Source organism: Maniola jurtina, chromosome 15 (genome assembly GCF_905333055.1).
Source record: "Maniola jurtina chromosome 15, ilManJurt1.1, whole genome shotgun sequence".
NCBI classification, from domain to species: Eukaryota; Metazoa; Arthropoda; class Insecta; order Lepidoptera; family Nymphalidae; genus Maniola; species Maniola jurtina.
This window is the reverse complement of record NC_060043.1, coordinates 8,574,687-8,598,690: the sequence shown is the minus strand read 5'-3', so window position 1 is coordinate 8,598,690 and position 24,004 is coordinate 8,574,687. Positions and strand designations below refer to the sequence as shown.

The 24,004-nt window shown below is 37.0% G+C and overlaps 2 protein-coding genes across 4 annotated transcripts; one reads left to right on the top strand and one right to left on the bottom strand.

Moving 5' to 3' along the window:
• Positions 1–524: 524 nt before the first annotated feature.
• On the top strand, positions 525–13,478 carry LOC123872662 (conserved oligomeric Golgi complex subunit 8). 3 transcript variants are annotated; one of them, XM_045917096.1, is made up of 8 exons: positions 525–895; positions 1,108–1,414; positions 1,946–2,111; positions 2,576–2,671; positions 3,535–3,712; positions 4,671–4,834; positions 5,203–5,902; positions 13,468–13,478. In XM_045917096.1, the coding sequence occupies exons 1-7, from the start codon at positions 841–843 to the stop codon at positions 5,893–5,895; spliced, it is 1,659 nt and encodes a 552-aa protein (XP_045773052.1). In that variant the 5' UTR covers positions 525–840; the 3' UTR covers positions 5,896–5,902; positions 13,468–13,478. The 3 variants fall into 3 exon arrangements, with proteins under 3 accessions (XP_045773052.1, XP_045773050.1, XP_045773051.1); XM_045917094.1 differs by lacking the exon at positions 13,468–13,478 and adding an exon at positions 5,982–6,135 and having other exon boundaries at positions 5,203–5,885; XM_045917095.1 differs by lacking the exon at positions 13,468–13,478 and having other exon boundaries at positions 5,203–5,969.
• LOC123872650 (DNA repair protein RAD50) lies at positions 6,604–20,889 on the bottom strand. Its single transcript, XM_045917061.1, has 22 exons — positions 20,397–20,889; positions 19,718–19,901; positions 18,985–19,170; positions 17,949–18,162; positions 17,258–17,349; positions 16,805–17,014; positions 15,915–16,081; positions 15,448–15,596; positions 15,097–15,211; positions 14,301–14,537; positions 13,949–14,107; positions 13,498–13,611; positions 13,121–13,318; positions 12,518–12,664; positions 11,828–12,043; positions 11,160–11,320; positions 10,438–10,672; positions 9,365–9,571; positions 8,238–8,434; positions 7,896–8,000; positions 7,616–7,732; positions 6,604–7,240 (listed from the first exon to the last, which is right to left on the bottom strand). The coding sequence occupies exons 1-22, from the start codon at positions 20,649–20,651 to the stop codon at positions 6,994–6,996; spliced, it is 3,912 nt and encodes a 1,303-aa protein (XP_045773017.1). The 5' UTR covers positions 20,652–20,889; the 3' UTR covers positions 6,604–6,993.
• Between the last annotated feature and the right edge of the window lie 3,115 nt (positions 20,890–24,004).

The following is a 24,004-nucleotide window of genomic DNA, read 5'->3' as shown; positions in this document are numbered from 1 at the left end:
AATCCAACCTAGCAGCCCAATTTTACCTAAATTTAGGGTAAAATATCCTAAGATGGCATTACTGTGACAGACATTTTCCAAAATAATTCCATTTGGACAAACCACAAACTAAAGTATAAAGATCACAGACGGCACAGACCAATAATGGTGATTGGTGATCACGAGGCAGAGACTATAAATGACCACAGACTAATAATAAGTTCGATATACATTACAGTAGAAACGGGTAACATTGATATAACTGGGGGAGTTAGTCAAAACTCAAAATCGAAGGTCAAAAACACGGGTCAAAACCTTACAGCCGGTTCCCATTTGTCGTCTGTCGGGCCCGAATTTTAATCGGATGTTCCAGTAACAAAACATTTTATATGAAGCTATTCACACTTGTCTGAAACCGATTTTGTGTCAAAATGTTCTGTCACTGGAACATCCGATTAAAATCAGGACCCGTCATCCGACAGCCGACAAGTGGGAACGGGCCATGAACGGGCTGTAAAACCACGTCAACTGCGTTAAAACTGTCAAACCGTTGTCAAAGTTCATTTTAAACTAGGTAGGTACTACATTTTGCAACTTTTTGCAAAGTCCAATATTATTAGGTGCAGTGTAGAAAAAAATAAATAAATAATATAATTGAAACCCACATACGTTTACGTATCTACAATCAGGACTACTTTTTTATTTACTGTTTGATAGTGATCCGTGTCTATTTTAAACAAGTGCATACTCAAACACTAGGAATCCCAAAAATAAAAATTGTTATCCACTGTAATAATTTACATTCACAAGTCCTTTCCAAATTTGTTGTTTTGAATTTGATGTGTTGGAACAATTTTCTAAATGGCTCAAGAACTGAAAGAATTGTGTCAGCTTTTATTTCCGGACTCAACCACAGGCAAGTTACCTTTTATAACTAATTAATCTTCTCAGTTCTCATTCAAAGGTAAAGTTCTGGTTGTACTGAACCGATTTTGACGAAATTAAGTACTTATATTTATTTCTAAAACTAGATATACACAGAATAATCACAGAATATAGATCCCCTTTCCAATAGCTAAAGTCCCCCTCAAATATTTTTTTGTACAACAATTTTACTGGAATTTTCAGAGAATGCAGAATACTTTAGTGATATTACAGAATATATAAAAAAATTAGGATCACAAAATTGGGAACATGTTAAGAAAGAACCTGAACGATTGAGTGAAGAGATGAAACATTTGACGGAGCAGACACAAGATTTAGCATTCACTAACTATAAAACGTTTGTGGAGACTGCTGACATATCCAGAGCTATCATGAAGGATTTGGGAAAGTCAAAGGAATCATTAGCAAGTTTTCTAAATAACACTCCTGACTTTGTATCTCAGTGTGAGAGCTTTTCCCAAGTCGCTGGTGGGATAGTTCAAGAGAAAAGGTATTTAACTAGTTTTCAAACAACTTCAGAAAAAGAAAAAAAAAGGAGGGAATTCTCAATTTGATGTGCAATATGCTCAATTTGATGAATGATAGGCAATTGTTGCAATAAAAAGACAATTGATGGAATCAAACAATTAAACAATAGAACTTCAAAAAACAATCCAATAAAAATTGAGTCAATTGTTAAGTCTATGTAGTGGAGTGCATGTGATGGAATAAATAGATCAAAAATCTTAATCAATTGTCCAGTTAGGTTTGATTCATTCATCCCAGACGTTGCGTGCATTCCATTTCCATTTGTCCATTCATCTGTCTGTCAGAGGGCTTTATCTCATAAACCATAATAGATTTAAATTTTCGCAAGAGTAGTTGTTATTTCTATTGCCACTATGATAAAAATAAAAACATCAAAATAGCCACCACGGAAATAAAAATAAACTGTTATTTCTTGTTTGATGGTATAGAACTCTTCATGTGCGAGTCCACACTCGACAGATTTTTTGGTTGTAACTTTAATTTTTATTGACAGGCGATACAGCAGTATAAGAAACCAAAGTGACAAACTGTTAGAGTTATTAGAGTTGCCCTCTTTGATGCGTGAAGCTCTTAATGCGGAGGACTATGAGAGTGCATTAGATATCTTTGCTTTCATCCGAAATTTGTCCAAGAGGTACTCGGAGATACCTATTGTTGAGGTATGTCATGTTATACAAAAATGTAGTGAATCCTTATAAGACCCTTATTTTTTTTCCCCTCTCTCGTCTGGCTTTTACAATGATTAGCCAATGTCAAGTTTGTAGTTATTTGTAACAAGTTAGCTAAACTATACAAGTATGGACCCCGTCTGTGCCGGCGCTCGCCGACATACGCACGGCACCCCCTTAGAGCGCTTTCCAGTCAGTTTTAACAAAAAAAACACTCCAAAAAGTCACAACACGCGCGCCAGCAAACGCCACCACAGACGAAGTCCCGACCCTTATTAGTTATTAGATATTGTTAAGTAAAATGTTGCTAGATGTCTTCATAGATAATATGAAGATATTGATATTATAACACAGTTTTTATCTATATTATGATATTATCTATTTGGCTGCTGAGAGCAGATCCATTCAGTCAGAATTATAGTCAAGATTAATTTTATATTTTTTTATAATTTCAGAGCACAACCAGTGAAATAATGACATTGTGGTATGAAACACTTTATCATCTCTTCAATCAGCTTCACTATGATCTGCCTTTACCTCAGTGTTTACAGGTAAATTGAAGTAATTCTTGTTTATGCAATTTCTGGTAATAATTAACTAGAATTTTGAATATAATCATTTGATCAACCACAGTTAAAACTTAAGGTGATCAAGCATGCAAGAGGTGCGCTTATCATATGGACAATGCCAATGCGAGCAGAACACGTCAGCCACATCGACAGCCAGAGGTCAAACAGAGTCAGCATGTCCAATAAGCTGACTAGTTAATTGTAATATTAGGTACTGAAAAATGTGTGGCACTGGGAATAGTGGTGTGAGATCTCCACAAGATATTTTTAGGGCTTCGTGCCTCAAAAGGAAAAACTGAACCCCTATAGGATCACTTTGTTGTCTGTCTGTCCGTCATGTCTGTCAAGAAACCTACAGGGTAGGTACTTCCCGTTGACCTAGAATCATGAAATTTGGCAGGTAGGTAGGTCTTATATGTGCTATAAATAAAGGAATAATAATAATAGTAAAGGAATAAATATGAAAACCGTGAATTTGTGGTTACATCATTAAAAAAAATTAAAATGTGTTTCAATTTTCAAAGTAAGATAACTATACCAAGTGGGGTATCATATGAAAGTGCTTAACCTGTACATTCTAAAACAGATTTTTATTTATTTTTATGCATGATAGTTTTTGATATATCGTGCAAAATGTGGGAAAAAATATCCGAGTAGGGAACCCTCGGTGCGCGAGTCTGACTCGCACTTGGCCGGTTTTTTTTTGTAAATAGAAAGCCATATTATAAAGCTCGACAATACACTAAAAATTATGCCACATTCAAATGCATAGTTTTTCAATTTTTTTTTCTAGTATTTTATAACAGCAATCGGCAAGAAAAGGAATGTGTAGGTATTTTTTTCAGATTTTAGGATATCTCCGTAGAGCCAACACAGTATTTAGGTCAACTGATGATGAGCATAGCAGGTTACAATCAATCGGTAACAAAGGCAGCATTACATCTGATGGTCTACACTTACATTTCCTTAAAGCAAGAAATGCCTGGTTTGAAAAAGCACTAGAGGATGCAAGAAATACTGAAGGTACATTATTAGTATTACTTTTTAGGGTTCCGTACCTCAACAGGAAAAACGGTACCCTTATAGGATCACTTTGTTGTCAGTCTGTCTGTCTGTCCGTCCGTCTGTCGTGTCTGCCAAACAGGGCACTTCCCGTTTTTTGGAGACCCCTCACTTTTTTTGATGTAACATCCGTACAACAACTTTTTTCATCTATATCTATACTAATAAATAAAATTGGAGTGTCTGTCTGTAATTTCGAAATAACTACCTCATATTAAGCTCATATGGTTATTTGAACGATACCATAACTGAATCACACGTTTTTAAAATTTTTGTCTGTCTGTCTGTCTGTTTGAAAAGGCTAATCTTTGGAACGGCTGAACCGATTTTGACGGGACTTTCACAGGCAAGTAGAGGATTGACCAGGGCGTAAAATAGGCTACTTTTTTAACCGACTTTTAAAAAGGGAGTTGTGTTTTTCTACCTATGTACACCGAAATCTCTGAGATTTCTGAACCGATTTGCGTAATTTCTTTTTTAATCGATAGAGGAACTTTGCGACATTGTTTCATAAAAAATTTGGAGTCCAACTCCTCAATCCTGATGCTGCAGGGGATCTGACCAATCCACGCGGGCGAAGCTGCGGGCATCAGCTAGTATAAAAATATAGCCTGTCATCTGGACCTTTACGAACACCTCATTCATCAAAATCGGCCCAGTAGTTTAGGCGCTACGATGGAACACACAGAATCTGGATATAAACATACATAGACTGCTAAAATCATAACCCTTCGTTTTGGCTTTGCCGCAGTCGGGTAAAAAAAATTAGAGATGCGAAAATTGTACGAAGCCACCCGTGCGAAGCCAGGGCGAGTGGCTAGTTCGAAAATAACAGTTTTAAGGCTCCACTTCTATCAACAAACAGACTGCTAATTTTTACTTTTTATTATATTATAACTGAATTTAATCTATTTTACAGCACCCGAAAAATTGTTACGTAAAATAGTGGAGTTGCACAGAATTCATCTATTTAATGTCATAACTCAACACAAATCGATATTTTTGTCTGATGCTCAGGAGTCGAAAGTAAGGGATAATGAATTGAGTGGTACCAGTGCACTGTCTTGCTGGCTCAAATTAAAAGTAAGCTCCCTTTAATGAACTATCCAATAGCAATAATTATAATTAATAGGACCCTCAGGTGCTAGAATGGTGACCTCGCTGGGTGGTGGAAAGCGCAGCATTACGTACCTCTTGTACTTATGTAATACTAGCTGATGCCCGCGACTTCGTCCGCGTGGATTTACGTTTTTCAAAATCCCGCGGGAACTGTTTGATTTTCCGGGATAAAAAGTAGCCTATGTCAGGTTTCAGCCAAATCCGTCCAGTAGTTTTTGCGTGATTGAGTATCAAACATCCACACTTTCACATTTGTAATATTTGTAGGATAATATCCCTGATAAGTGGTATTAGCCATAAAATCGTAATATCTACCTTCTTCATGTTTACAGGTGGAAAGCTTAGCTTATATATTAAACCAAGATCTTTGGAGGGAGGATGAGTCTGGTTTTGAATCGATAATGAACCAATGCATGTATCTCTGCCTATCGTTTGGCCGAGTCGGCGCCGACCTGAGATGTGTGCTCACGCCCTTATTTCGCAACAATGTTTTGATGCAGTTCAACTGTGGCATGGAAAAAGTCGACAATCAGTTTGAGAACCAAATGAAGTGCTACAAAGTGCCCAGTATTAAAAATGTCTCGAGGCCCATAAATGAAAATATGGCAACCGGCCCACCGGAAAACCTGTTGGACTACTACCCCTTAGCTGAATACTGCAATGGAATGCTGACAGTACTTAATTCTTTGCGCGTAACAGCCCCTTTGAATATCGTCAAAGATGTTTATAAAGGCTTCAAAAAATCATTCGAGAAAGCTGCGCAGATTTTGATAACGTTTTACCATAGAGAGCAACAGGCTTTCACTGATATCGAGAAGCAGAATTTCGTGTCCCTATGCGTTTGTTTCACGGAAGATTTGGTGCCATATATCGCTAAATGTCTATCACAATCGTTTCCACCAACGCAAGTTGCAGAGTTGTTAGGGATCACACTGACTGTGTTACAAGAAAGTAAAATCTTGTATTTGGATCAAATTGAAATATGCAAGCCGCTGAATAGCGTTACAGGCCTTGTTATGGGTTAAACTGATTGTAGTAAAGGAGAGGCGCACTACCCGCATTTTTCCATGCTGAAGACGTACGGCCGAAAATAATAAATTTTATTTATTTAAATAATAAATTAATATGAGTAAGCTGTTAAAGTTACTTAGCCAGATTTCAAAAATTATCAAAAAATACTATGTATTTTGCGTAAAAAATAACTTCTCACGTGCCATTAAACTTTATGCGTCAAATGTCATCTCAATATTATGATTTTAAAGGTGAACCTGGGGGCCTATCGGCTAAAAATATATCAATCATTAAAGGACAGCATCAATGTTAAAACATGGTTTTTGACCAATCCCATTGGCTAAATACCATGTTTTGACATTGATGCTGTCCTTTAATGATTGATACATTTTTAGCCGATAGGCCCCCTGAACCGTACTTTTGACATGACAGTGACCCATAGTTTGGCGCGCGTGAGAAATCATTATGTACGGACTGGTATGGACTATATAAGATTTGTGACAATCAGCGTTGTTAAGTACCTAATTTATTGACAGATTATTATTTTAAGCCGTTTATCAGCATGCGACGTGACCTGCAGACTGCATTAAGACGGATACTCATTTGCGCACGCGCACGAATCGTACACAGAATGCTCATCATAAGAACATCCTCCTTTGTCAGGATCACATTTTAAACTAGCACAATATTATGGTAAGGTGTAATAAAAATTAAAACATTTCTTTTTGTGAAATAAGGTAAAAATAATGTGGACTTGTCTTTGAGTGGTTTGCGTGCATATTGTACAAGTGCCAAGTGGCGGCATGCATGTTGGTGATATTTAGGGTGGAGTACAGAACTGTGCACGGTTCGTGCGCGTGCGCAGGTGTGGAACCACCTTTATAAATTATTTTTAATGCTGTATATTTATTTGTATATAAATGAAATAAACTTTCGAGGAATACAAAATGATTTTACTTCATCAAAAAATAATCAAATTACTCTTACACAGTAACACAATAAAAGGCACAGCCCTTAACTACATATAGATAACATGAAACAAAAAGGAATGGCATATACAAATACACTTTACTAATATTCGACATACAATAATGAAATAATTTTAAAGTTGTTTAAGAGAATCTAATCTTTTTAACTCTGGACTTTCCTTCCTCGTTTCTAGACACCTCGTAGTAATGCGTGACTCTGTCAATGTTTCCTAGTGACTCTATGAACTCCTTGTCGTGGGTGATGATTATGAACATGAAGTTCCGTTGGTGCATCCTCTCTTGTACTATCTCTCCGAGCGCAGAGCACAGGGATTTTATATTGTCATCATCTAAGTTAGTAGTTGGTTCATCTAGTGCCAAGATGCCGAATCTGGAACAACACAAGTATTAGAAATTCGAAACTAAGTTCTAGTGTTTTTAAATTTGTATATTTTCCTTTTTAATTAACTAGGCATGCACTTGACTGCAATCACATCAAATAGTAGGTGATCATGCAGCCTAAGGTGGGACGCGCCTACCTAGAAGGTGCCTATTCACTCTTCTTTTGAAGGTCCCAATTTTAAATTTTGCAAGGAAAACGGAAGTCGGAAGATCATTCCATATCAGAAATGTGGAAGCGAATAGCTTCGTACGAATTCGTGGAATTTCCACTATGTAGGGGTGCCACAAACATTAACGTTGAACTACTGTGCTGATTTAGTAACGGTGTCTGTAATGGTTAGTTGGTATACATATTGAATCTTACTTTGAACTAAACGTTTCCGCTAGAGCCAGCCTTATGATGAGACAAGCCAGCACCTTCTGTCCCGCACTACACCGGCCACGCATATCGATCTCCACACCATTTTTAGACTGAACCACCCTAAAAATATTGAAAATTTTCATTAAATTATACACTTTCAAGTTGTTTCATTTTGTTTTAGGGTAAAAGAAACCCTTATAGAATCACTTTAATGTCTGTCTGTCTATCCTGTCAGTCAAGAAACCTAAACATCTCTTTCATAATATGAAACATTGTATTGTACCTGTAATCATATTTACGGCGATCAGACTCTGTCGTCATGCTTCCTTCCGTCTTTATTTCTATATAGTCGATGTCATTACCTCTATATATCTTTCTCCACATTTCCCTGCAAAAAAGTATAATTTACAGAAATTGTAATTGTAATACAAATGAAAATAATACCAATTTTATTCTCATATCGTACATTACGATTTCAGATTTCAAACCTAAATGGTGCACGCGAAACAAGTTGCGAACACCATCTATGGGGAAATAGAATGTAAAGTGGAGAAAATAGGAATACCTTTAATAATTAAGAAGAGAGTGGAGTATTAAGAAGAATAGAGTATCTTTAATTCTGTACCTTATAATAAGATTAATATTCTCCATCTTCTCTTTATGGAATTCCATAAGACATTTCTCCAGAGCGACTGAGTAATCTCGGACGTCCTTGTCGATTGCTTTAGTGACATGTAGCTCATAGAACTTCTGCCTGTATCTATTCTCAATATCCTTGTTTTGGGTCCTCTTCAGCTCAAGCTTATTTTGTTTCAATCTTTCCTGTGGAAATAAACCAATACTAAGTAATATAAATCAATGTGAGTGTCTGTATTATATATTCATAAGAAAATAGATATATTTTTTATTTGAATAAATTTTTACAGTGCTTTAGAATCGTTAAATGAACCACCACTGGTTAAAAATACCCTTGCTACCAATGAGAAGAACCAACAAGAAACTCAGCAGAACTTGCTCTTTTTCAATAGGTGGGATGGCGACCTTGCATAAAAAAGCGCAGACCAAAGACCTAAAGAATGTCATAGGCTACTTTTTATTCTGGGAAATCCTCGGATTTTTTTTGCTATTGTATTGAGTTGGATATTAAATGAAAGAGGAAAAAAAATCTGAGTTCATAAATATAAATATAGTACAATGTTAAAATACACCGAGCGACAGAAAAACAATTTTATCAATCTAGTGATAGACATAGTAAAATTGTTATTATTGTTAATATTGATAATGAATATGCTTTTATCGTACACCACAAAATTAATACAGAAAAACACTTACAAAGTGAAGCAAAATATAGGCCAGGTAGGTACAATTTGGCGGCCTTATCGCTGCCTAACAATCTGTTCTAAGCAACCAAAATGGCAAAATCTATCGGCAGTTCGCAGGGAGTTGTCGAGTTTTAGTGCTGTCTAACTCTGGCTTTAGACACAGATTAGCCAATGTCCGGTTTTAAGTTATAAGTTAGGAAAACTATATAAGTATGGATTTCGTCTGTGCCGGCGCTCGCCGACACATGCGCGGCGCCTCTTTGGAGCGCTTCCCAGTCAGTTCCACCACCAAAAAACACCAGTAAAACACAAAAACCCGCCACTTTTAACAAAACATTCCAAAAAGGCACAGCACGCGCGCCAGCAAACGCCAACACAGACGAACCTGTTCAACTTTATACATCAGCTAAAAGTTTAAAATTAAACTTGCCTTCAGTTCATTGAGTTTTCCCTCATTCTGCGCCTTCTCCCTGAATATCATAGTCTGCTTAGTGATGAGCGGCTCCTTCTCTGCGATCATCTCCATGTTGACTCCGCTCAGTTTCTCGTTGATCTCCACAAGCTCCTTCTCACACTTCTCGATCTCCGCCTGAGCTTTGCGCAACTTCAGGTTGTCTTCTAGGTTACGCTTGTAAATCTAGAAAAAAAGAGTTAAGTAAGGCTGTGTTGATTGAATTCTTCTTTGTAAACATTTTATTTATAAATAATTCCTTGATCACTTGTGGAAATTATATACTAAACTATAAGCACTATCCCAAGAGAAAAGATGATAGGAAGAAAGAATGAAATCTGCCAAGTGCAAGTCAGACTCGCACACTAAGCGCTTCTGTATCATCGTACAAGAAATAACACTTTTTAATTTTTATGGCAACCATTTCGAAATTTTTAGTATTTCTAGTTATGACTTGGAAATAGAAATACACTTTCTGTGAAAATTTCAACTCTACCTATTACGTTTCACGAGATACAGTCCGCTAACAGGCAGAGGACGGACGGACGGACAGCGGAGGCTTAGTAATAAGGTAAATTAAAAGCCTCAATAGCTCAACGGCTATAGGAGAGGACTGAAAACCTAAATGTCGCCGGTTAAAACCCCACCTGTTGCACTATAGTTGTACCCACTCCTAGCACAAGCTTTACGCTTAATTTGAGGGGAAGGGGAATGTTAGTCATGATTATGACTGATCATGATTATGAACAAGTGTAAATTAAAAATTTATAACACCCCCGACAAGTGAAGGTTACAGTAATAACTAGATAACTTTCAAACGGCTGAACCGATTTTCTTGAATTATAGCTAAGAACACTCTCGATGAATTCACCTTTCAAACAAAAAAAAACTAAATTAAAATCGGTTCATTAGTTTAGAAGCTACGATGCCACAGACAGTTACACAGATACACACATCAAACTTATAACACCCCTCTTTTTGGGTCGGGGATTAAAAAGGGTACCATTGGCAACATTGGGGCACAGATCCCTAAAAAGTAAGAAAAAGTGTACCTCTTGTTTGGACAGTTCATCTTTCAAGCTATCAATCCTCTTTGTAAGCGTGTCTCTGTCGACCATGATCTGCTTCTGCCTCGTCAACAGCTTCTCATTCGCCTCCTTTATCTTCTCCATTTCACGCTGGATGTTCCTTTCCTTGTGCATCCGTATGTCCAAGTCCACTGACTTGACTTTCTCAAAGGCGTTCGCTATTTTGCTTATGTATGTGTTTCTTACTTCAATGTCAGACCTATGTTGAAAAGGGATAACCAGAAATTATTAAAAAATAAACAGAATAAAAGTAAATGTAGATAACTTATTAATAAGGCACATTTAAATTTAATAGTATCTTATGATAAGCTAAGAAAAATCCATAGTATGACATACATATTAATGGTTTTGCATTTTTTGCAGAGTTTTTTTCAAATAAAATAGTTCTTCTAAAAAAATAGTGTTGTTGCTATTTTTTATCTAATAACATTTGTTTTACGTATTCCTTCGCATTCCTTAAAAATGGTAAAACCATGCAAACTTATAAAATGATAAGTGAGGATTGCCAATGGTATTTCATCTACGAAATTTTTCAATTAACATTTTGGATTTTTTTACAAACATTATATTGTTTCATGTTGTGTTTTTGAGAATTAATTGAAAGACATTCTTTTAACATTTCAACAGTTAACAATAGTTTATTCTACGACTATCTATATTTTGGACACCCTGTAAATGTACTATACCTGTTCTTTTTCACCGCCTCAATCTTCTTGCTCTCTTTCTCTTTCAGTTCAGCTTCCAACGGCGCGATACCGTCCTGAAGCTCCTTTAATTCCTCCATAAACTTATCTCTGTTGGCTTCCATTTGCTTTTGATTCTCTTGCAAGTTAACCAGTTCTTGGACCTTAGTTGAAATAAAAAAACATTATCAGTTAAACGTATCGCTCTGCCCACTACTCTAGCATGGATCTCCTCTCAGAAGAAATGGTTTAAGCGTCCACTAGGCTCGCCGAGCCGACTCGATTCGAATGGCAATAAGCTGTCTATATTTTTATTTTTTACTATAGAACTGCGTTGATCAGTCGTCGATCGATTGAATAATACGGTATTTGCCTATGTCAAAAATAAATTATTTCTCAGTGATTATTAAACAGAGGGTCTTCCAAAATACATAACATCCACGTCCTTTGTTAGTTTCTTTTAAGTGTGATAACCATTTTAAATTATCGATTGCACTAAAAATAGCACATCAAGTCATAGTGACCAGTATTTCATAGAAACTCACATACTAATCACACGTTGTAACGGGTGATAAAAAGATACTTTTGACTCCCCCCAACCCCGGATCGTTTGCCATACTAATATCAGGTCGACCCCAGACTTTAGGCTTACTAATGTTCTAGTTACTAACCTTCTTCTGTATATTAAGCACCTCCTCCTTAAGTTTATTCTTTGAATTCGCCATAGATTGCAGCTTCTTATTGTGCGCGTTGAGTTTGGCTTGTGCTGCCTTGATGCGCGTGCGCAGTGTACTGATCTTCTGTCTCAAATCTGTTTGCTTCGCAGTTGCGACTTCAAGCGTTATATCCGATATTACGTCCGTGCATTTCTCCTTGACTTTTTCTAGCTGTTGAATGAGTATGACATGAAAATCAGAGTAGTGCTGATTTATTCTCTGCTTGCTCTCTTTATGCTTACATCAATGCCAAATTACATACAGAGGTTACATAGTTTACCGAATTCATTACATAACAAGTTAATTATAGGAAGGATAATTTTTTATCGATTACAAGTTAGTCTTTCCGATGGCCAATGAGAAAGGCAGAGGACCGTGTGTGATGGCCCGCTCTTGGGAAGGCCTATGCCCAGCAGTGGACGCAAACAGGCTGATTGATGGAAGTTAGCCGTTGACTGCAACCTCGCCTGGTGGTAAATGTCGAAGCAGTCTTGTAGCGCGCTTCCAACACACTTACACATAGTATGACATTCATCTTGTATGGTGGTAGCCATACAAAGAGTAGAGGTATCTTTTATTACTAAGGACATCGTAGAAAAGAACGGCACGAAGGCACAGAATCGCATGACAATAATAAATACTTACGTCTTTGGTAGTAGTTTTGACTTCATTAGTGAATCGATCGAGGAGAGGCATGTCGCCTTGAATCTGACGCGTTGACGCGAGCTTCTGCTCCGGTTCCAATAGAGACATGGACATTTCTTCCATTGTTTCAGTAAGAGTTGCTATTTCCTGCAAAGAAAAATATTGATTTAGTATTGCCCAATTCATGACAGTTATGAAACTTGTAACAAAACCTTCAGCTTAACTGGCACGCGTCAAATGTAAGCTATGATAACGACATACATGTAAATGTATGTCGTTAATGTAAATGTATGTTAGATTTACATGTAAATGTAAATGACTATGAAAGGTCTGGCACGCGTTGGCTCTCTAGTTCTTTCGCAGTCGATCAGCAGAATAAGAAGCTGTCGCCGGTTCAACTTAGCCTACACAATAAAAACGCGCCTACCTGAACGAACAACAGCGAGATGAACTGAACCTCCGAGTTCGGCCGGGTGGACACTCGATTATCGTCACGTCGTTCCGAAGAACTTGATTCGAAATAATGTCTTTTCTCAGTGACGTACCGATGACGGCCGCGGTGTACCAACGCCCTTACGCCTAGTCCTTAAGCCTATTTCTTACCTTATCAGCTTCAATCAAGCGCGTCTCAAGCTGGGGTATATCTTTTTCTTTGAGAGACACTATCTTGTCATTCAAAGACCTCATGGCAAGAAGATCGTCTTTCTTTGCTGATGCCTTTTGTAATTCTTCCGTAACCTTTTCCAGCTTGCCTGGTACATTCATCACTTGGGTTGTTAGCTGGGATATTAAATCTGTCACCTAAAAATATTATTTAGGTATATTTTTTGGCCATTTCTAGATCTTTTAGACACAATTTTACCATCTTATTATATTTACCTTTTAGTACTTTTAAGAATTACCATAGTTATTTTTTAATTTTATTTTTATGCAATTTAATCGAAAATGAGAAAATTAATTAACAAAATCTAAATAGTTACCTCAGTCTCATTATCAAATCCACGATTACACAGCGGACAACAATTGTTGTCTTTGAGTTGTCCCTTGTATTTTGCTATTATGAACATCGACGATTGCAGAACATTTTGCTCATCCTGAAAATTAAAAACACAGATTTAGGTGGGTTTGAGGATCATTGGAAAAAATATTTCTATTTATTTCGAGGTGTGGCGAGCGGAGTCGAGGTGCGGCGAGTGAAGTCAAGGTTCAGCGAGTGGAGACGACGTGCGGCGAGTCAAGTCAAAGTACGGCGAGTCAAGTCAAAGTACGGCGAGTGTCGAGGAGCGGCAAGTAAAGTCCAGGTGCGGTGAGTAAAGTCAAAGTTCAGTGAGTGGAGGCGAGGTGCGGCGAGTAAAGCCAAGGTGCAGCGAGTGGAGTCGAGGTGCGCGACAGAAGTCGAGGTGTGGCGAGTGGAGTTTATTCCAAGTTTACCTGCAGTTTCTCGACGGTGGTGTTAATCTTGGCCAATGTAGCCTCATAGGTCTGCGTGCCGCAAGCCTTGTACATTTGATCTTCTGCTTTGGTGAGCTCGGCGCGCTTCTCACTGAGTTGTTCGCGAACGTGTTTGCGGTTCGCTTCCATTCGAGTTATCTAAGAAAAAATACACATCAAATTGATAAATTAGTCTGTGTGTTATTTTTTAAATTGATCTTTACAAAATTTTAATAGAATTTCTTAACGATGAAGTAAGGCCAAGGTTATTAAAAATATCATGCCTAAGATAATAAGTATCAAAAGTTTTAGTTTTGAAGTTTATCTTTTGTAAATAGTAAAGTATGTAAACCTCAGTTTGCTTCTGCCTAATCTTCTTCTTCAAAGAATCCACCTCCGACCGGATTTGAACTTCATACTTGTTCACCGAAAAAGCAAAATTGTTCTCTGGCACACTTCCCAGCAAGTCTGTTAGTGTCGCTCTATGTTTGTTCTTCAACACAGTCAATTGTTTCTCCTTTTGTTTTAGTTGTTCTTCAATTAGGTCCTTTTCTTTCAGTGTGGCTGTTTGCTTTTGCAATTTTGTAACCTGTTAAGAAAATATTGCAAAGTTAATCTATCCATTTTCTTTTGCTCAAGCTTTTGAAGATCTTTTTTTTACTCACCCAATATCCATAATAACAATAAACAACATTAAGTTAAAAGTTATCTATTAAAGATATTCTAAATAAGCTTTCAAAACAAATTTTTACTGACTTGAGGCAAGTCTGTCATTCAATAGGTATTTTTTAGATTAATATGCAGGCAAAATTTAAAACTTGTTTGGGTGTATTTATTTAAAAATACTACTAATAATGAAATGAATGAGAAATGTCAATATGTATACCAAGTTTTCACGCTATTCTATTTCACCTATGCTAAGGTGCAAATATGACCTACAATTGGAATGGAATCACGTCGCCGCGCATTCCTTGAGTCTCCTAGTTTTGTGTATACCAATTTCAACCATATGTACAAGTAAATAGAACTGAGTTTAATTTGTTTTAAAAGTCGATGCGCCGCAGCTCCTTTCCACTTCATATAATATATGCTTTGGACCTATAACTGTGCACAAACAGGCAGAAAAATCGGCCAGCAAATAACAATACCTTTTCACTTAGTTCTTCAAGCTCTTGTTCATGAGTTTCCATTGCTTTTTCATCAGCGTTAATTTCATTCTGACACTCCTCTACGTTTAATTCATCTACCGTCTTTTGATACTCTCTAAAAATCACATAGGCAATAAATTACAATTAACCAAGTATAAATAATAAGGTATATATAAAACAACACAGCTATAACTTTATTTAAAAATACAATTTCAAATATGAAATTTTTAAATACTTCAAAAAAGGAGGTCCTCACATTGTATATTTTTATTAAAACCTTGTGCAGCAATTTAGGAGCTACGCAGGAACAAGCAAACAAACAAAATGACAAAAATTTATTTTTGTACTTACTCTTCTGCATTCTTCAATTTCTCTTCAACAGCCTCAAGTTTGAGCTTGGATTTGTTCGCATCATTGATTTGTTTCTCAATCTTAGTGATATCTTTTTTGACAGATTGGATTTCTGCTTCTTTTCCTGAGATTTTTTGTTTGTGACGCGACTGTAAATAAGTTATTTATAAGAGTTAGAACCCAGAACCATAAATCAGTTTGAAATATGGTTAGTTATCTATATGCTACAAGTGTGGCATGATGCAAATAGGCCGACTATGTAATTTTCAATGCCCTCGTGTATCATACAACACTACAGCATATTTGTGAGATATCTCACAAGCCGCGTCCCAAATGAGCCGCGTCCCAAATGACTGTGCACACCTCTCGGTCGCTAACAGACACGTCCCATAGTTTGTTTCCGCCTTTACTGATAGATTGATTAATTATTAACTTCGTAAGTCAATGATTTACGTCGTGGAACTTACAAGAGCATCTCGACTTTCATCAACTTGTTTCTGCAGTTCCCGCTCATGGCGATCGGCAGCGGCCTTTTGCTCCTTCAGTTTGTCATACAAGTCGTTTATCTTGTCCGTTATAGCGGTCATGCCTTTTATTGCGTCCTCGTCTGTTTCTATTTTCCCCATCTCCATTTCTACAATGATTTACTGGGTTAGCCACAAAATAAACATTTTATATTCAAAAGTCAAATAAGTAATCATCAAGTCATCAATCAATCATCATCATCATCATTATAGAGGTCCACAGCTGGTTATAGGTCTCTTGTAGTTCACATACCACGGTCTTGCACTACCTGAATCAGTGGCTCCCTGCAACTAGTTTGATTTGTCTGTCCACCTAGTGTAGTGTCTTCAAACGCTGCGCTTACTAATAGATGATCGACGATAATAAAATATTGATGATTAATAAATTAATAAATGATGATAATTCTTTAAACCAACTTAACAGGGCTCTCTCCGTCACTCGTTTCATACAATCGTAGTTCCAATTTCATTTGAATACTAATCAAGCAAAGTCCATGAAATTTTGCAGACATATTCTAGAAACTAATATCTGTGTCTGTGGTGTTTTAGATTTTTCTAAAAATATGAAGTTTTAAAATAACAGGGGCTCAAAGATTTGTATGAAAATTTTTAAGACCACGTAACTTTGAAACCGAATATTTTAATAGAAATCTGGAAAACCACAGACATAGATATTAGTTTCTAGAATATGTCTGCAAAATTTCATAGACTTTGGTTGCTTAATATTCAAATGAAATTGGAACTACGATTGTATGAAACGAGTGACGGAGAGAGCCCTCTTAATACTAAAGCTGCGAGGGTTGTGAATGCGCCCTAGTCAAGAAATCTCTTACCAGCAAGCTTAGCATTATCCACAATCATGACATTCCTTTTGTCTATCTTCTCTTGGTTCTGACTCTCTAGCAATATGAGCTTGTTGAATTTAACTTCATTTGACGTCTTCTCATTGGCAATCCTCTCTTCCTCCTTATTGAAAGAATTGATTTTGGAACACGATCCTTTTAATTCTACCTGTTTTTCCTTTACTGTTGCATTATAGTTTGCTAAAAAAATATTGACAAAGGTAATGGTTATTTATGTTACAAGTGTGGCATGATGAAAATTACAGTTGAAGCGACAATTTATCGACAATTTATCGCACCAAGAATATCATTTTCAACGCCCACGTGTATTACATGTTTTACAATACATTTGTGAGTAAAAATAGAAAGAACTGGACAAGTTAAATGTTCCAAAAAAAAAATGTTCTTAAATGAACCTTGGTGAATAAAAAAAAATGCACTTACTTATATTTTCTTCAAGTTCTGGAGTTGTGCCTTCAAACATGGTTTTAATTGATTTCTTTAACTCCTGTTCATCATTTTGACTTCTCTCTAATCTGAAAGATAATTCATATGAAGTCGAAACAATCAAAATGCGCGACGGCTTCTATGGAGTAAGGACGTTGCTCAGACTTTACTTAAGAGTAATGGTAGCTCTATGCCAAGCGTGAAGGCATGCTGTTCCCATCAACTTGACATGTCATGATTAAGATGGTTGATTTTTAACAACGCAAATTAATGTTTGGTAGTATGTTACTATTATGAAAACCGATCAATATTTTTAAACAAATGTAACACATTTGAAATTATTATTAAGTAAAGTTTGCCTTAAAGCCTTGCATTTGGTTTATTTATGCATGAAGTTGCCTCATAATAGGGACATTAATTCAAGGTCATAACTTTTAAAATAAATATGATTCTACTATATTTATTGTTGGCAGACATAAATAATGAAGAGATAAATCGATATTAACTTTGTAGAACAACAATTAATAATAGAATATGCTGTGTAATACGTTTGTATGGAGAAGCGCATATGAAGTGTAGCTTTAAGTGTCAAAATGATAAGTCTGTCTCATTTTGCGAAAATTTATCTCATTTTGACTTCTGAGCAAAATCAAAGTGAGCTCTTGTTTATGCTCTTGTGTCAAAGTACCTTGATTTTATTTTCTCACGGGTTGTCTCATATGAGATCAAGTTCTTCTGCAGTGTTTCAATTGCCTTGATCTTCTCTGTTATTGGTTCCAACTCGGCTTTCAGTTCAGATATTTTAATCTCCGCTTCAGAGATACGAGACTCAGTGTTGACAAGGTCAAGCTTCTTCTTGTCTAGATCTTGTTTCTTTTCCGTTAGATGGGCTACTTCTTGTTCTGATCAGAAAAGTTACACATTTTATAGTTATTTGAGGATGTTAATATAAAAATACTTATGCAGCTATACATATTCCATTGTCATGTTTTTTTGTTCTATAGCGCTTGAATGTACTTGCTGGCAAGTGATGATGCCAGCCACAGGTGGAGTTCACTTGTTTGGAAGATGCCTGACTCTAACTTGAAGTTACCTATATTAAAAGTGGAGATGAAAATTGATGCCAGAAGGGCATTCCATGATCGAAATTAGGAACAAGGAAGCAAATTGTTTCACATCAATCCTTAGAATTTCTACTACATACCTAACCCTGACAATGCCTAGCGAAATAATATTAGAAAGATAGATAGATAGATAGATAGAAATACTTTATTGCACACAAAAACACATGTAAAGGATAATTAACAACACAGTAAGAAGAAAACAGAAAAACAATTGTGTGCAAAGGCGGCCTTATTGCTTGGAGCAATCTCTACCAGGCAACCTTTGCTGAAAGGAGAAGTTCTAGGAAGGAGGTTGGATAGTACCAAGTCGCAAGGAATTTTCATGAAAAGGTGAAGGAACCAGGAACACACTTCAAATATGCTGCAGAATACTGATCGACAGGCAACTGTGTTTATAGCGATGGCTATTTGTTTGTTTGGTATTTTTAACACACAAGTGCACACTGCTCAGGTAAAATGAAACAAGAAGTATGTAGTTATATCAACTAATAACTAAGAATTTTTAGTTGAACACACAAAACTATTTGTGCTGTGCATTCTTTTGCACTCTTTGTATAATTAAATTAGGAAACTTTGTAGATTATAAAGTAATAAACAAACCCATCATTTTGATAGTAACACCATACTCCTTCCTGATTTTCCGAAGGCGATCAAAGCAGTCACTGTACTTGTCAGAATCAAAGATTTCATCAAATCTCTCTTTCACTTTCTTCCCTTCATCTAGAGGCCAACTTGAGTCCTCTTGGTGGCAGAATATGACTGAGTTCAGTATAGCCTTTGACACACCTGCCAAGGATTAACTTTTAGTAAAATAATCTATACTAATATTACTATTGAATAATTAATAAGCAACTGGTCAAGTGTGAGTCGTATCGCACACAAAGGGTTCCACATATCATCGTACAAGATTATGTACTTTTTTAATTACATTGCAGCCATTGTGAAATGTAAGGTCAGCCTCAGAATTCAAGTAGGAATTCGGCAAAACTAATGTATTAAAAGCTTGTCCCAATTATGATCTTTTTCTATAAACACCCAACAAACACCTAATGCATGTGCATAACCGTGCCATATGAATATGATCATTAAGATGCTAAGCGACTTACGGCCTTTGACTGTACAGTTACAGTCAAAGGCCGTAAGTCAACTAATTTTCAATCTAGAAAATTGAATGATTTTCAATATAAAAAACATGCTCTACTTTTCTGTAGAGGGAACATTGTGAAAAGGATGACAGTACTTTTAGTCCTTTCAATTTAGGAACAAGAGAAACTAGGTACATTAAACAGTAGTATGGTTAAGTCTGGAATGACCACAATGTCTTGTTACAAACCTAGTTCTTCATGCATCACAAAATCCAAGTCTGCACATCTCGATGAAATGTCCTTAGTTTTGCCAGATGCGTCTACCACTGAGAGAAATGAGTCTAAAGTCTGGAATTTAGGTTTCTTGTTCTTGAAAGCTGTTACTCTCATAGATCTTGATACTTCCAATTGTTTATCTTTTGCATTCACAATCTGAAATAAGAGATTTTGTTAGAATATACGTTGATTGTGTGTATTGAAAAACACGTAAAATGAAATTAAAATAATCTTTACCGTAAATCATCATCATGATCAACCTATCGCCGGTTCACTACAGAGCACAGGTCTCCTCAGAATGAGATAGGCTTCGGCCATAATCTACCACGCTGACCAAATGCAGATTGGCAGACTTCACACACCTTTGAGAACATTATAGAGAACTCTCAGGTGTGCAGAATTCGCCACGACGTTTTCCTTCACCATTGAATACAGTAATATTTAATTACTTAAAACGCACATAACTGAAATGTTAATGGTGCGTGCCTCCGGGATCGAACCCCTGACTTCAGATTATGAGGCGCATGTCACCACTAGGCTTTCACAGCTTGTGTAAACAAAAGGGAGACTTTAATATAACTTGTAATAGTAAAATTTGATAAGTATCACTCTTGATAATAGCAAGTTGTATGAAATATCCCTTCATCTTACCTTCAATTTCACTTGAGCCATAACCTCCGTGGAATGGTTTATTTTAGCATCATGAACAAAACACTCGTTTCGGCTCCCAGGCGGCATATTGCCGGTTATCGCATATCTCAAACATTCAATAATGGTTGTTTTACCACAGCCATTTTGACCCAGGATTAGAGTAAGGGGCTTCTCAAAGTTAATACGTTGTTCATCACATTCATCAGGGCCAAAACTCCTGATACCCCTCACAGCTAAAGATTTGATTCCCGCCATTTTTGCCGATACCCAACGCTATAGCGTGCGTACCGCAGTTAGATTGTTCCACTACACAACACTTCCACTTACTACGAACATGCCGCAATTTCGAATAACGTGATGAAATCAGAATTAAGCAAGTCCTAAAAATCCTGATCTTGAAATCTAATTAATAAAATAGAAATACGAAAAACAAAATGCCGATAATGCAAATTCCACAATCCACGAGCAATCCAAGACCATAGACCATAGAGCACGACAGCACAGATCACTATATACAGTCTAAAGACAGATAGGACAGTGCAAAAGTTAACGGTTAGTTCCGTTGTAGCCGCATAGCGCTAGTGTCGCAAAAAGTGTTGGGACACAATCCGACCTTGTGTCGATGTCGATATCGATAGCATAGTGATGTCCCATGACAACGTTGAAACGGGGTACCTTTATAATTTTATTTTTTTTTGCATATATTTAGGTGTAAAATAAAACAACTTATCAAATTCAGTTTTATATTTCTTGCTTCTTAATCTATACACTTTATATATTTACCAAAAGTCATCTTTGAGGATCCTTCTGAAAATAGCCTTTGCTTCTTGTTTTCTTTGATACACATTTCTTTTATTCTTTTAATAAAATACCTGCACTTGGTTGTCGAATTGGCTGTAAAGGAATAATATTATTTTATTAATGAAAAATTAAATTATATAAACAAGAAATTATGTATGAAAAACTACATGGATTCTTAATGAGACGACTGATAGTTGGTACCTACATATTAAAATTGGTCTAATAATAATATAACCGATTGATTAAAAAATACAGCTATAAACTAAACTAAAACTAGAGGACTAGGAGGATTTTTAAAGATCCAGTGGGAAGTGTTTGATTTTTAGGGATAAAAAGTTGCCTATGTCAATTACTAGATGCAAGCTACCTCAGTACCAAATCTCATACAAATCGGCTAAGAGGATGATGGGTTTTATGGAATCCCGTGGGAACTCTTTGATTTTCTGGGATAAAACGTAGCCTATGTTGATCCCCAGAATATAGGCTAACTCTGTACAAAATTTCGTCAATATAGGTTAAACTCTTGGGCTCTGAAAAGGTAGCAGACAGACAGACAGACACACTTTCGCATTTATAATATTAGTATGGAAGTATGGATAAAATCTACTGTATGGACATCAGTACAGTGTTAAAGTAGTGGTTCCGTGGAGACCATCACATCAATATTTGTATTGCATATAAGACTTTAGCCATAGTTAAGGCAATGTTAGCAAAGAATAAATAAAATAGTTACTAGACACAGGACAGATAATTTTGTACTAACTCACCACTAATTATTATTATTGTACTTTGAGTGGATACTGTTGAATCTTCTGAATGTTGAATTCTGTTGATCTGAAGTTGGTTGTAAAGCATAATAAAATTGTGATCACTGAAATCATGTTCAGCTGAAAAAAGAATTTTACACAATTTATTCACATGAAATATGGTATGAGAGCACAAAGTAAAAACTATGTTAGGGAATACCTAGTGCTTAATACATCTTTAACATGAAATCAACTTACCTAATGAGCTCAGGAATTCCGTGAAGTATTTTCCTTTTCAGTAAACAAGTAGAGATAACCATGCGTACGTCGGGTTCCCATACCACCCCATACTGTCGAACTGATGTCTATCGAAGTGCTTCTGGCATACGTGTCTGTTCAACAATTAAGCCTTCGGCAAAGCACTGAGTCCTATATTTACAGGAATTAATTGGGATCACCACAATTCCCATAATTTATTAACCTTTGGAGACAACAACAATAAACAATATGGTTTCCCAGTATATATACCACAGAGCAAGGTACATACTACTCTCTAACGAGAGAATAGTATGCCACAGAGTCTATATATATGGCCATCGACTAGAAAAAAGAATATGGCTGCAGCTTATTGCGATACTAGCGCTTTGCGGCTAAGAAAGAACTAAAGGTGTCACGGGCCTGCACGACAGAGCTGTGCGACAGAGCAACAAAGTACTTTATTTTTTCTCTCGTCTGGCTTTACACTGATTAGCCAATATCAAGTTTGTAGTTATTTACAAGTTAGGGAAACTATATGTATAAGTATGGACTTTGTCTGTGCCGGCGCCCACCAACATACACGCGGCGCCCCTTTAGAGTGCTTCCCAGTCAGTTCCACCACCAATAAACACCAGCAGAATTCAAAAACCGGCCACTTCTAACAAAAAAAAACACTTCAAAAAGTCATAACACGCGCGCCAGCAAACGCCACCACAGACGAAGTCCACAGAGTACCTATTATATCGATGCAGAGTACTAAAGCCATAGAGTAAAGTAGGCTCGTCTCGTCCCACCTGCTGTCTATGTATATTGTGTGGGACTTTGTCTGTGTTAGTGTTAGCTGGCGGGCGTGCTCTGCCTTTTTGGAGTGTTTTTTTTTTTTGTTAAAACTGACTGGAAAGCGCTCTAAGGGGGTGTCGTGCGTGTGTCAGCGAGCGCCGGCACAGATGGGGTCCATACTTGTACATAGTTCATCTAACTTGTTACAATTAACTACAAACTTGACATTTGTCGCGAAGTTACCCATTCGCGAAGTAATCAGAATAAAGGTAAATATTATGGCAACATTCGTCTATGGCAGAGAAGTTAATTTGTCTATGGTATACCGGAAGGATACAGTTGTAAAAGTACATTCATTTTCATCTAGTTACTCAAAATGGTTGCTGCGGCTCGAAATGGCGAGGCACCGAGCACGTGGATTAAACCCGTTCCAGTGTTCGTGTGGATGGTGAAGTCAAAGCTAAGTACCTAGGCTATTTCATATTTAGACCATTTTCTATGTGTTAGATATTCCCGGTTAACCTGTAGATATAAATGTCCCACGTGTAATGGTTGCGCACCCATTGTTAGTTTGTTAGTGGATATGTGTGTACCTCTCTTCACAGGCCATTGGGACTGAGCTAAAGTAAATTAGGTAAGAGGTCAAACCGTCGATCGGCAAAGACGACAGGCTAGGCGAGGTAGCGAGAGGGCAATCAGGCACTCCAGGCACCCAGGACCCGGAAGCCTAGAGTATCGGCAAAGACGACAGGCTAGGCGAGGTAGCGAGAGGACAATCAGGCACTCCATGCACCCAGGACCCGGAAGCCTAGAGTATACAGCACGCGCTATGAGAAGGAACCATGGCCAGCCGAAGTAACCTTTAAACCAGTGAATAGAATATATATTGGAGGGTCCCAATCGCTGGGTGGGAGAGAGATGCACACATTCCTAACCTATAGATACCAAGATAGAGAATTGCCCCATGGTCTAGGTCTTAGAGATTTCACCTACTGTGAAATCATAGTTTGTGTAACCCTACAG